The 12,962-nt window shown below is 54.3% G+C and overlaps 1 protein-coding gene across 1 annotated transcript; it reads left to right on the top strand.

The window, feature by feature from the left end:
* The first annotated feature begins 5,035 nt into the window (after window positions 1-5,035).
* Window positions 5,036-10,825, top strand: FEZF1 (FEZ family zinc finger 1). The gene is made up of 5 exons (XM_027897007.1): window positions 5,036-5,475; window positions 7,601-8,682; window positions 8,853-8,987; window positions 9,310-9,442; window positions 10,087-10,825. Exons 2-5 carry the CDS (start codon window positions 7,885-7,887, stop codon window positions 10,389-10,391), a joined length of 1,371 nt encoding a protein of 456 aa, XP_027752808.1. The 5' UTR covers window positions 5,036-5,475; window positions 7,601-7,884; the 3' UTR covers window positions 10,392-10,825.
* The last annotated feature ends 2,137 nt before the right edge of the window (window positions 10,826-12,962 follow it).

The raw sequence follows: 12,962 nt of genomic DNA, 5'->3' as shown, positions 1-12,962 counted from the left end.
CCAACAGCCTTTGTCCAGGGACTCTGCCTCAGCTTCATTCAAGGCTGCAAGTCAGCAATGGAAGAGGAGCAACGATTTCTCCGTCAGCTATAGCCCCACATGTGCTTGTTTATGTGCCCAATTTGTCCAGATCCTGACTCAAGGGTTAACTTGTGACCATCACAAACATGTCAGTGATCTGGTCTCTGGGTTACCACCACCTCTCCCCCTGCCCCACTCCCTGGCNGTGTGAAGTGTGTCTGAATTAATCAAATTTCATGAAGCGTGATGCATTGTAAACCCTATATGTCGAGAACTTCACTATACTGTTTCGTCTGTATGCAGTACTTGCAAGACACATTTGTCAGTAAGATGGAAATGAGTAAGGAAATAGTAAAAAAACCCAAACACACACCAAACCAAAACACAGATTATTTGAGTAAGGAAACAGTAAAAACAAACAAACAAAAAACAAAGGCCAAAATGATGTAACCATGAAGAAGTGACAAGATGTTTGGGATTTCAGAGAAATTGACTCAGACACAAAGTTACTGCTAGAGACACAGCAAAGCAGAGATCAATGGAAGACAAGTACAGAAACAACAGTGCTTCAAAGGTCCTTCCATTTCTTCCAAATTCAAGTATCTTCTCAGCAACTAGGTTTGTGAAACCGTGAACCAGTGCCAAGCTTGAGAAGTCCAGTAGGTACCTGCGTGACTGCTCCAGCGTTGGGCACCGCTGCTGCCAGCAGCCGCGGCAGAGCCCCGCGAGGGCAGGTACAGGGGCCGCCTTTACATCTTAACTTGGGTGTTTAAACCCTCAGCACGCTCCGGAGGTGTGTGCCCGTCCCGAGCGGCCACATCGCCTCCTTGCGAGGCAGCCGGCGGCGGGCCCGCCACGCTGTCCCGGGGCTGCGGGGACTTCCATGGGCACACTGCCCCCGCCACCGCCTCCTAAGCAGCCACAGAATGCAAGGAGCCTTCAGCAAGGGGACAAGAGGGGGCTCCTTTAATTCCCCCACCCCCCACCCCGCGCCTTAATGGTATAAAAGGGGCTGTAGAAGCCGAACCAGAAGAAACCATGGCCGGGAGTGCTCCGCGCAGGAAAGTGGCGCTGACCCTCACAGCTCTCCTGCCGCTGGGCAGGGGGTTCCCAGGGCCAAGAGCTCGCCCTCTCGGCTATCGCTTACGCCGGACAAGGGGTAAGCCAAGGTAGAGGTTGTGGGAACCTCCTCGGTGACGAGGGCGACTTAGGGCACTGAGCCTCCCACCTCCAGCGGAGCAAAGCCTCTGTCCCGGCACCGCAGCTCCCCTGCTGCACTGCCCGCCCCAGCCGGCCAAGCCCTCTGAAGCCCGCACCGACGGGTCCCGCCGCTGACACTGGGTAGAGGCACCATGCTCTTTAAACCCGACACCGAGGGGCTGGCGAGAAGACCCCTGCGCAGGAGCCGGCGCAGCTTTGGAGAGACCGCTAGACCGAGTGGCTCCCGGGGCACAGGGGCATCGAGAAGGCGAGAGGCTCCCGGGGCACTGGGTGCTCATCAAAGGCTCCCAGCGAGGCGGCCTCCCTCCTCTCTCCTCCCTCCCTCCTTGGCCCTGTGGACATGGCACTCACACATCTCCTGGACTCTCTCCTCACGGGGGGATCTCGGGGATCTCTAGTGTGGTGTTTCCAGGCTTGGGGCGGGGGGGGGGGGGGGGGGGGGGGGGGGGGGGGGGGGGGGGGGGGGGGGGGGGGGGGGGTGTCAGAACTCCTCCTGGAACACACCAGAGTCCCACCGCAGAGGATGGCTGGGGCACTAGTGTCACGAGGGACACGGCAATGAGCTCGGGGGGTCGGGGAGTGGGTGTAAGGCTGTGAGGCGGGTTCCTGCACAGAGAGTGCCCGTTTTGCACCTACCTATGTTTTGAATCAGACGTTTGACTGTCAGCAAACGAGCGCGGAACAGACGGCGGGAGCCGCACAGCAGCAGCAGGGCAGTAGGGAAGGCGAGAGGGAAGACGGCTTCGTTCTGTGCGAAACGGACGGAACCCTCGACGCCCTTGAGACCCGCGGAAACATCATGGCCGACCTCCCACCGACACTGGCGCGTTTTGTCCTAACAGCGATGGCGGGGGGGGGGGGGGGGGGAAGAAAAAAAGAGGCAGCTAAACAAACAAAAAGGAACAATCACACACACAAAAAGTTTACATTTTCGGCCTTAGGAGGAGTACTGTCGTGTCGCCCCTCTCCACGCCCCGTTCCGAGTGATGCGCAGTTCTCCCTTGTGTCCGTGCCCGGGTAGAGGCGCCGGGCGAGCAGCCGGGGCGACGGGGAGCCCTCTCCGGTATCCGTCCAGGAGCGACCACTACGGAGCACGGCTCCTGCTTTTGTTCTTATTTTCACTTTTTTCTCTTGGCTTCTCCCTCCCTCTCAGCAGCGGCGAATCGCAACGGGCCCCACCAGAATCGAGAAGGGTCCGGCAGACACCTTCTCCCCGTCGCCATGGCGAGCCCGGCCCACACAGCGACCAGCTCTTTGCTTTGCTCCAAGTTACCTCCCAATACACTGACAGAAAAATGGAAACAAAAAATAAGTTAATTGCTCCTGATCCTATTCAGGAATCTTAAAAATAAATAGCTTCCCGGAGCCAAAGAGCGCGAGACGTTCATTTAGCGGCAACGGGGCTAAACATTTGTTGAACTGGGAAAGGAACAAATGAGAAAGTGTCATTCATGGCTCCAGCTGCCGCTGGCCTCTCCCAGCCACTTCCACCAAGGGCCCTCTGGAGCTGATGACACCACTGGGTCCCCTCACAGGCGGACTGATTAGATTAGACGTGATGGCTGCGGTTCACGTTTGGAGCTGGCACACTTAGCCAAATCGCTCGCATGAGTTACAGGAGGGCCGGAAGCGCTGCTTTAGAGGGTCACTTGTAATTTCGTTTATATGTGATTAAAGGCTTTATACGTGAAAAGACTTAATTTGCACCAGTTTGTTTTTCGATTTAGAGGGATTTATACGAAATGTACAGTACTTCCAAACTTTGTTTCACCTCTGGCAACACTTGTGTTGGGCGGGTCAGTGTCAACTGTTTTTCGTTTGTGATGGATTCGGTTAAAATAGCAGTACTGTATTCTTTTGCTTCTGGTGAAACTGCTTTAGAAGGATGCCAACATACCGTCACTGTATAGGAAGACTACACGTAGTCTCCGAAGGTATATACACACACACGCGCGCGCCTATATTATTAACTTTTTCCACCGGAGAGTATCAGTGGAGAAAACGTTGAAGTGTTACAATTTAAAACTACCCGGCAAAGCCCAAGCGCCTTTACCTGCGCTCCTGAAACAGCGGAGCCCGAGACTGCTGCGAGGTGCTCCCGATCTCTACGGCCGCCCCCCTCCTCGCCTCGCTTCGCCGGGGCCGGGCCCGGGTCTACCTGAGAACCGTGCACCCCACCCCAGCAGCCGGCGGGCAGCGGCAGGTTCCACCGAAAAAGGCGGCGGCGCGGGCTGATAAACGGTGACGGCGGATGACCCACAGGGGTCTGCTTCCCCCTGCTTTAACTCTCCCGTTTGTGTTTTGACTTCCCTTCAAAAGACAGTAAACAACAAGCCGTGAGTGGGAATGAACAGCGAGCCCTCCAGTCCCGCAGCAGCCGGGAGCTAATTCGGAGGTCTGCGGGCCGACGGGCCGGGGAACACGGGACCGCGGGCAGGGCAGGGCGGCGGCGGGGCTGAGGGGAGGACGGCGCTGCTGTTCCATGCCGGGGTAAATCACCTCTTCACAAATTAGGCTGCTGGGAAGGGGACGGCTCGGAATGATGCGTATCGAGAGCAAATTCAGCCTTTAGCCGCGAATCCCGGTGGTGGCACTATTAATGACGACTATTAGAGCGATAATAACAGTAAGCAGGATCTGGCCAGAAGCCGTCGGGTCCGCCGGTGTCGCTGCCAGAAGGATGCTCTGGAACCTTCCCCGTTCCCTCCACATTTAGGTTGCCCGGAGGTGCCTCGGAGCTAGGCGGGTCGCTTGCCCTTCCTGCTCTTCCCTTGCCGGGAAGACCCGGCTCCAGGCGCGAGGAGGGAGCAGTCCGCTCGGGCAGGAGGGTTTCAGTAAAACACTCCCAGGAAAATATTAATACACGCAACAGAAGGTTAGCGGAGTTATTATCCTTTTCAATTCATTTTTTACTTAAAAACGCAATGGAATTATTCATTTTATTAAGGGGGAAGAAATTAAAGATTAGGCTTTAGGCGGTATTTTACCTCCCTCTAATCGCCTCTGGGATCGGATTGGAGTAATCCTGACGACGAGATGAATTCGCTGGTGACTCGGATTTTGAATGCATGTAGAGATACGTTATGATAATAATGCAAGTGAGCAATATCAAGAACATAGCTTAGGAGCGAATGAAACACAAAGCTGATTACGGGGAAAAAGAGAACAGCAGCTTTCCCGGGCAGAGCACGAAATCAACTCGAGGCAAAACTTTTGCCCTTAATTCCTCCGACGGTTCGTAACACTGGGAGGCCGGCGGGCCAGCTCCTTCCCCCGCCGGCTCCTTCTGCTGGGACTCGGTACGTGCCACCAGAATGGAGGGAGCCCCGGGCCCTCCGTGAACTCGCAAAAAAAACCAGCCAAGAAATTCCTTATTGCTACCTTCAGAGCCTGTAAATCTTTCTGCCCCTGGAAAAACAAACCTGCACCAGCACGACTGCAGGATACTTGCGGCTCAGCAGATAACGCAAAATCGCTAAAAAGGTGCGGTCCGAGAGGAAAGCAAGGCTCAGGACAGGACTGAAAAAAAGTATATCGACATTGATTTTAGTAACTATCTATATTGCGGGCAACTACAGAACTAACAAGGTTCCATCTCTGAGACAGAACGAGATTACTTTTCCCCCAAAGAAATTTTAAAAACATTTCTTTTAGATCGCTGTTGAATAATTAGGCACTAACAAGTTTTCCTGAGCAGTACAAAAAGAAAGGGAGACGTATTCGAAAGGAACTAACGAATAATAAAGCTCCCTTTTTTCCAAGAGTGTATCTCACTATGGAGGAGACCAGGATAATTGCAGTGGCGGGGCTGTAATTGCTGCTTTGGGATATTTACCCTGCTCAAATGACACTACATATTTTACTTTCAAACGCATGTCAAAAAGTCAATCCCAAAAAGACCAGTTAAGAGCAAGCTGTTAACATATTAAGTATATGGGATTTGAAACCTCTAAAACCCACTCAACAATAATTCCCTTCTTCAGCACCAATCAAGAGGAAATTTGCCTAGATTGAATTAAATGTAAATTGCTCTGAAGGAGGAAACTCTCCTCTGGCGGGCACAAAATATGCGAGAGACACCGACACGGCGGAGAAGCCGGGGGACACGGGTCCGGCCCCCTTCCCACCTCCCCCTCCCCCTCCCCCCCCGGTCCCCGCTGCCTCCTTCCTTTCCCCCCAGGTCGGTGACACCGGCCGAGCCGGGGCTGGCGGTGCCAGTGCGGGAAGCAGCAGGTAAGAGGCAGGCGGCTGCGGCAGCCCAATCCGGGGCAGCAATTACGGTCTTAACTCCCTGACCCATGTGCCATGGGGGACTGGGGGAGAGGGAGGGGGAGGTGAGCGGCGCAACCCCAGTCAACGTCTGGGGGAAACAGGGAGCAGAGCTGGAGCGGGGCATCACGGCTGGAGACCCCTCAGGGCCCAGCCTTTCCTTCGGATTCCACCTTTCCTTCGTCCCACGCTTGCCCGCACAGCTATGTCCACCCCGGCAGGTTCCGAGGCCAGCCTCCACTCTTGTTGCCCGCCTGTAATGTGAGGCACCTGCGGGACGGGGCGGACAAGGAGGTCGCAGGGCGTGTGGGGCACATCCTCTGCAGCGAGGGATGCCTGGGCCACGGCCCGTCGTTCAACGTCCGTTCCGGAGGCCGCAGGATTCCCCCTCAGCTCCCCGTAGCTGGCTCGGAGCTCCCAGCCGCGGAGGTACCGTGGTGGAACAGCCGCTGCTTTGCCCTCCTCAAACGGAGCCGCGGTGGCCCGGGGCGGCGTCAACCAGGTCCAACCGCCGAGGGCGAGGATTCCTCCCTTCATCCCTCCTTCCGTCCCTCCATTCCTGCCTCCCTCCCCAGGTCCCCAGCCCGTCATCCCTGCTCTCATTCTCCCCCAAGTTGGTTGTCCTGGGCCGCGGGGTGGTGGGGAGACACAGCCTTTTGCGGGTTCCTCGGCTGGTACCAGAGCAGCGGGGGCAGGGCCTCCCTACCTCGCTGGAGGCTTCTCTCCATTAGCAAAACCAAGACCTCCTGCTTCTCTCCCCCGGCCCCGGAGAAAGGTAGTGCTGGACATCTGGAGGGAAGGCTGCCCCATGGGTCCCTCCGCTGAGGGAAGCGACCCAGCCGCTCGCTGCGGGAGGTGGAAGGAACGGAGGGACTCCTGGCTTCTCCCGGGGGTTACTTCGGTAGAGGCTTCTCAGTCAGTAGCCTAGTGAACCCCAAGCCGGCGGGAGGAACAGGATCTTGTCCTGACTCCGAATTGTCGGACGGTGGGATGGGCGGGAACACAGAAAGCCTCATACCGACCACTGCCCCTCTCATCTCCCCGACCACCCCCGCTTCGCTGTAAGTACAATCAGCTGCTGGAGCTGCCCGCCCCGAACAGAGCCGTCAAGCTTCTCTTAAATACATGGCCACCCTATCTGTTTAGGTGCATGTATACCTATAAGCAGTGTGTGGGCTGTATATTCCTTCATGTATGTATACCGGCCCTGAGTTTTTAGTATTTGTGTTGCTCATATATAAGGACAGAGAAGCTATACTTAGTGCATATGCAGGTTACATATATATATATATATATATATATACACAGGTAGTGCTTCAGATTTAAAAGGCACTCCCTCTTCCTACCTCCTTGTTCTTCCTGCCCCAGGTTTTGAGTCATTCTTTTGCTCTCAAGCACTCGTCCTGTTTGGCCTGGGAGGTTCCTCTATCCCCACGCACTGCTCTCGCCGTCTGCTTGCTGCAAGCCCCCCGCTTATTTGTCTACCGTGTTTTCCAAAAGTTCACCGCCACCTGACCTTGTTCTTTAAAGCAGTGAGCAGACCAGGAGCATTCTCAGAAGCAGAGTAGCCATCTCCCTCCCTCCCTCAGGCACACACACGTACGCACGCACAAAGAGAGCTCGGGCTGGAAAGTGGCAAGGAAATAAACAGCTTCCCCTCCAGCCGCTTCTTCTGCAGCACCTCGTTTGACAAATACTCTGGCGCTTGCCCTTGAATTGGGTTTCACATCCCTATTTAGTTCTTGGACAATGATTTTAGATGATGTCACTTAAAGCCAAACAAGAAAATTGATCTCGGATTTGCTTGGCCTCTAAAGCCTGGTTAAGCAGATTGCAAATAATAATAATAAAAAGAGAGAGGGAGGGAGGCAGAGGGGAGAGTGGCGAGGAGGGAAAGCCACCTCCTTCCCTGGGCGGGGGAGGCGCGGGCGCCAATGAAAAGTAGCCGCTTGCTGGGGTGGGGGGAAAAACTTTTCCTGTTGACTGTTGGAAGCGAATTGAGCAATTATCTAGTTTACCTTCTCCTCTTGGAAGTTAACGATTGGCGAGATCTTGGCTGCGTTATTGACACAACACTTTCTATTGATAGAAATAAGTAGCGATTGTCCCGAGTCATTGGTGCGCCAAAGTAAACTGTGATGGGCTGGCATGAGTCCACTGGACTGAGAAGGCTGGTTCCGCCGGCGGAGACTGTGGTGATGGTGGCGGCGATGATGGTTGTCTCCCTCCTCGCAGATCAGTAACAAGAAAAGAGGCAGAGAAAGTGAGAGAGGGGAGAGGAGGGAAAAAAAAAAAAAGAAAAGAAAAAAAAAAAAAAAAAAAAGAGGCGTCTACCAGAGCGGCACAAACCGAGCGAACAAATGCAATTCAGCCATGGACAATAGTGGCCATCACACGGCGACCAAAATCCTAGCGACTCCTCCAGCCAGAGAAAGCCTGTCTGCCAGGAACAACATGATCAGCACGCCCAAGCCCCTCGCCTTCTCCATAGAGCGCATCATGGCGCGGACTCCAGAGCCCCGCTCCATCCCCGTCCCGCAGCTCCTCCATGGCTCCGTGGCCAAAGGCGACCCCAAGCACCCGCTGCATCTGAACTCTTCCATTCCCTGCATGATCCCGTTTGTCCCGGTGGCATACGACACCCTGCCCAAAGCGGCGGTGGCCGGAGTGGAACCCAGGAAGGCTCACTTAGACTCCTCTTCCTCACCCTCCTTTAGCTGCGGCGATCTCTTGAACTGTGCCCTGAGCTTGAAAGGAGATTTCCCCCGCGATGCCCTGCCCTTGCAGCAGTACAAACTGGTAAGACCCCGAGTGGTCAATCACTCCTCCTTCCACGCCATGGGAGCCCTGTGCTACTTCAACCGAGGCGACAGCCCCTGTCACCCGTCCTCCAGTGTCAACATCCACCCAGTGGCTTCTTATTTCCTCAGCTCTCCCTTGCACCCGCAGTCCAAGGCTTACCTGGCGGAGCGGAACAAGTTGGTGCTGCCGACCGTGGACAAGTACCCGGCGGGGGTGGCCTTCAAGGATTTATCGCAGGTTCAGTTGCAGCACTACATGAAAGAAAGTGCTCAGATCCTCTCAGAAAAAATCGCCTATAAGACCTCGGAGATCAGTCGAGGCTCCCCGAGCAGCAAGCCCAAAGTTTTCACGTGTGAAGTTTGTGGAAAGGCAAGTAGCGCCACAGCCCATCTCCCTTCCCCAGCTTCCTGTCCTCGCTCATCTGTCCGCCTGTTGTCGGTCCCTTGTTTGCTTGATTTTTAAAAGACGGCTTCCCCTCGGCACTCTCATTTTCTAATCGCAATTCTGTTTATTTTTTTTTGTCTGATTCCTCTTTACAGGTGTTTAATGCACATTATAACTTAACGCGCCATATGCCAGTGCACACGGGAGCCAGACCCTTTGTTTGCAAAGTTTGCGGGAAAGGTTTTAGACAGGCGAGCACGCTCTGCCGGCACAAGATCATCCACACCCAGGTGAGCGCCCCCTCCGTCCCTTCATCTCTGCCCGAGACCCTCCACTCACGTTTTTCGGGTTGCCCGGCGACGTCCGGCCGCTCTGAGGCAGCGGCGTGGGGTGTGGGGCGGCCGATCCAGAGCCGCGGGGGTATTTCGTTTATCCCAAACGCGGTAGGCACCTCGGGGTGCCCCGCACCGGCAGCTGCGAGCCGTCACTTAACACACACACCCCACAGACCAGCTCATAAACCACACAAAACAGCACTAAGACCCCGCCAAACAGAAGACAGACCCCGCAAAACAGCCAACAAGCCGTGACTTAGTGTTTGTTTCTCTCCAGGAAAAGCCACACAAGTGCAATCAGTGCGGCAAAGCCTTTAACAGGAGCTCGACCCTGAACACGCACACTCGAATACACGCCGGCTACAAACCATTTGTCTGTGAATTTTGTGGCAAAGGATTTCATCAGAAAGGTACCAGTCTCCAGCGCCCTCTCTCTTGCCCGGCTTCCCTCTCCCTAGTCGAGGTCAAGTGTAGGGACAATTTGCGACAGGGAGGGTGGTGGGGAGTTAATTTTGTTTTCAATTTTTGTTATTAGATATTCAGGTTAATTTTAAGTATCACTAGCCCCGACATATCTCCTCTGGTCTAGCCCACGGAGCGAGGCAGAGGTCTCGTTCCGAGAGGAGCGCGGGGCAGTCGTTCCGAGCGGAGCGCGGGGCAGTCATTCCACGGGAAGAGCCCGTTCTCCCCGCACTGCAACACGCACCTTCCAGCGCGGTTTGGCAAACGAGTTCGCTGATTTTTCTAGCCTCCAAATGCAAGAATTTAGTTATTTATCCCCCACACGTTGCTGGGAAGGCTAAATCCAGGCGTTTTATTTCTGCAACTGTCGTGATTTTGGTTTGTTCGATCATTCCCTTGTCGTCTGTCAGAGGAACAGCCGCGGGGATGATGGAGAGAAGGTGGGCGTTTGCTAAGAGATTGGTGGTCGTTTAAGCCTAAAGCCGAGCTCTGGACACGAGACAGGGTTTGGGGATTTTTATATTTTTCTCCCTTTTGCAGCATAGATGTCTCAAACCCAGATCCCTTTGCCCTTCTTGTCTTGTTCACCCAGGCAATTACAAAAACCACAAGCTGACTCACAGCGGAGAGAAGCAGTTCAAGTGCAATATCTGCAACAAGGCTTTCCACCAGGTGTACAATCTGACCTTCCACATGCACACCCACAACGACAAGAAGCCCTTCACCTGCCCCACCTGTGGCAAAGGCTTCTGCAGGAACTTTGACCTCAAGAAGCATGTCCGCAAGCTGCACGACAGCGCCCTGGGACTGCCCCGACCCCCCGCTGAGCTGGGGGGGCCCGACCCACCGCCCCCGCCCGGACCGCTGCTGCAGGGCCCGCCGCCGCTCCAGCCCTGAGGGGTGGCCGCCCGTGCGAGCCCCCACTGCCTCTTTGCATGCACCTGTTAAGCGGTTTTTGTGTATTATGCTCTATATTACCACTAACGTTTATGGGACTGATTGGTTTTCTTAATTATTTTTTCGTTTGTTCTTTAAAGATGCATTTTTTTTTGTTGTTGTCGTTGCATCTCAGGTGGAGAGATGGGTAAAAAAAAAAAAAAAAAGAAAAAGAAAAAAAAAAAGAAAAAGCGCCAAGCCAATTTCTGCTGTATTTATTTGGGATCTGTATTACCCGAGCCGGGAATGCTGCACCACTTTAATTATTTCGATGTATATATATTCCCACTGTGTTGATCCTGCCTTGTCTCCACTGCCTGCTGGTTATCCCACCCTTCTTAGTTTCCTCCTCTCCCTCTTCCCCCGAATATAGTATCTATATGGACAGATATGTTCTCTGTGTACGAATTTGAATTTCAGATTGATTCTTGCACGTGGAGAAAAAGAAAAAAAAGAAAAAAAAAATCGATTCGTTGACCTGGTGGAAATAAAGCTTTGCCGAGGAGTGACTGCGGCGGATGGGGCTGCGCTGCCGGCCCGGAGCTGCGGCGCGGCCGGGCCGGGGGGGAGCGCGGCGTTGGCGCTGCCGCACGGCAAAGCTCTCCAGCGTCCTTGCCAAAACACTGAAACAACCGCTAAAGACTTTAATTAAGAGGGGTAATTAGTTCGGATTGATCAAAGTCGAGTTGTTATGTTATTAGCTGCTCAGCAGACTCTGCCAAGCCGAGCCTTGAAAACAAAGCCCGCCCGTCGGTGGGCGGCTGAGGAGCAGCGGGAGGAGGTGTCTGGGATTTTACGGCTCCCGGGATAACCGAGCCAGGCATGGGAGACGGCTGCTACCCTCCGGGAAGGGCAGGCGGGCCCGCTCACCTCGCTCTTCTGGCGCAGGGCTGTGCTCGCAGCTCACCTCATGCTCGGGGTCCTTTCCCGGGCAGGGGGTCGGGCGGTGCTTCCCTTCACAGTAGGGCCAGAGGATGGCGGCGCTGGGCGGTCCGGGGTGAAGCGCAGGGCGCCCCATGGGCTCTGGGACCTACCTGCGGATCCGTCCCGGAGTGAGCCCTGCAAGACTAGGGTGGTGCCGCGGGACATCCCTGGTCTCCCCCAGGTTTTGCAGCACCTGGAGCCCTCCCTGGATTTTGGCTTTTGGCGAGGATTGAGACCCCATGGTTAAAATCATACATAATGCGTTACACCCAGGAGAGGGATATCCCCTTGCAGGCGACGCTCCCGCCTCCCCCGGGCCGCCCCCTCGGGGTAGTCCGCAACCAGCAGGTTTGGTCCTCAGGTTGGGGCCGGCTGCTCGGGGCTCACTGCGAGCCTTTGAAAGCGGTTGAGAGGAGAAGCGCGTCTCTGTCCTTTCACACGTCTCGGATTACCGCGGTAGTCCTCTGAGCGGACGGCTCTGCGTGTAAAAAGTAAAGCAACAGGTCGGATCCACAGCTCGGGCAGAGCCCGCGGCAAGCCGTCAGGGCTCAGCCCCTCGGGAGGCCGAGGGGCCGCTTTTCCCCATGCTCCCGGGGAAAAGCGTCCACAGGTTGCGGGAGGGTGCCTCAGTGCATTCCGCTGACACGCTCTGGCTGCGCAGCGGGGTGGGGACACCCCCCGGAAGGGTTCTCCCCTTCGGAGACCTCGGGGAAACGGAGAGCCGCTCCCTGCTTTTCTCCGGGGACTGAGGCGGCAGGAGCAGAGGGATGGGGAAGGTGAGTGACTCCTGAAGTGACCTCTGGTAAAGCGGGAGGGCTGAAGAGGGGCAGGGAGGAGAGGGTCCTGCAGAGCTATGGGGGCAGGGCGGGTGTCCCTTGAGGATCTGGCCCTCTGGGCACTTTTCCTCCAGCTCTGCTTTGATCTTGCTACCAGGAGAGTGTCATTCAAGCTTCCCCAGGAATAAATTCCTCCCAGCTCAGGTGGCTGCAGTGTGTTGATAGTTAAAAGGAAAACTTCTGCAGCACCTAACAAAAGGTAAAATGTCCTAAAGATCCCATTAAAATGATGTGGTTGTGCTATTTCTGTGAACCTCTGCTTGAGGAAAATAATTTGAAGTCCAATTTACTGTTCTTATTGAAGCAGAAGTCTAAGTTGCTTTTCTTACTGCTGAGCAAATGTGAATAGTACAAGATACTGCAGCTATCTTGGCAAGGTGCTAAGTATCTTCATTTTATAACTCTTTTAAGCAGTTCAAAACTATTAGAGCATTGCAAGTATACTCTAAAAGTCACTAAAGTGTTTTATATCATAATAAAAGGATTTGAATGTAAATATATGGTGAAATAAGAGGAGAATATAATTTGGCCACCTTGTGATGAGCAGCAGTTTCAAGTCAAAAACATACATGATGCCTGAAGACACCACAGAAGACTATGCGTGCAGGTAACTCAACTATATGGTAATTCTTTGCTCTGCCTTATTTCTTCAGAGGCTGTAATTTCTTCTTTTTTTATGGTGAGGGAGGGAGAGAGAATTCCCAGTGTTACTTGACCATAAACCATTTACAGATTTATAAAAAATAATTGATATTTTGCCTTTCCTCCTGTA

This window comes from Empidonax traillii, unplaced genomic scaffold (genome assembly GCF_003031625.1).
Source record: "Empidonax traillii isolate 1590-97213 ecotype Southwest subspecies unplaced genomic scaffold, ASM303162v1 scaffold524:size468641, whole genome shotgun sequence".
Lineage (NCBI taxonomy): Eukaryota > Metazoa > Chordata > Aves > Passeriformes > Tyrannidae > Empidonax > Empidonax traillii.
This window is presented reverse-complemented; position numbering and strand designations above follow the sequence as displayed.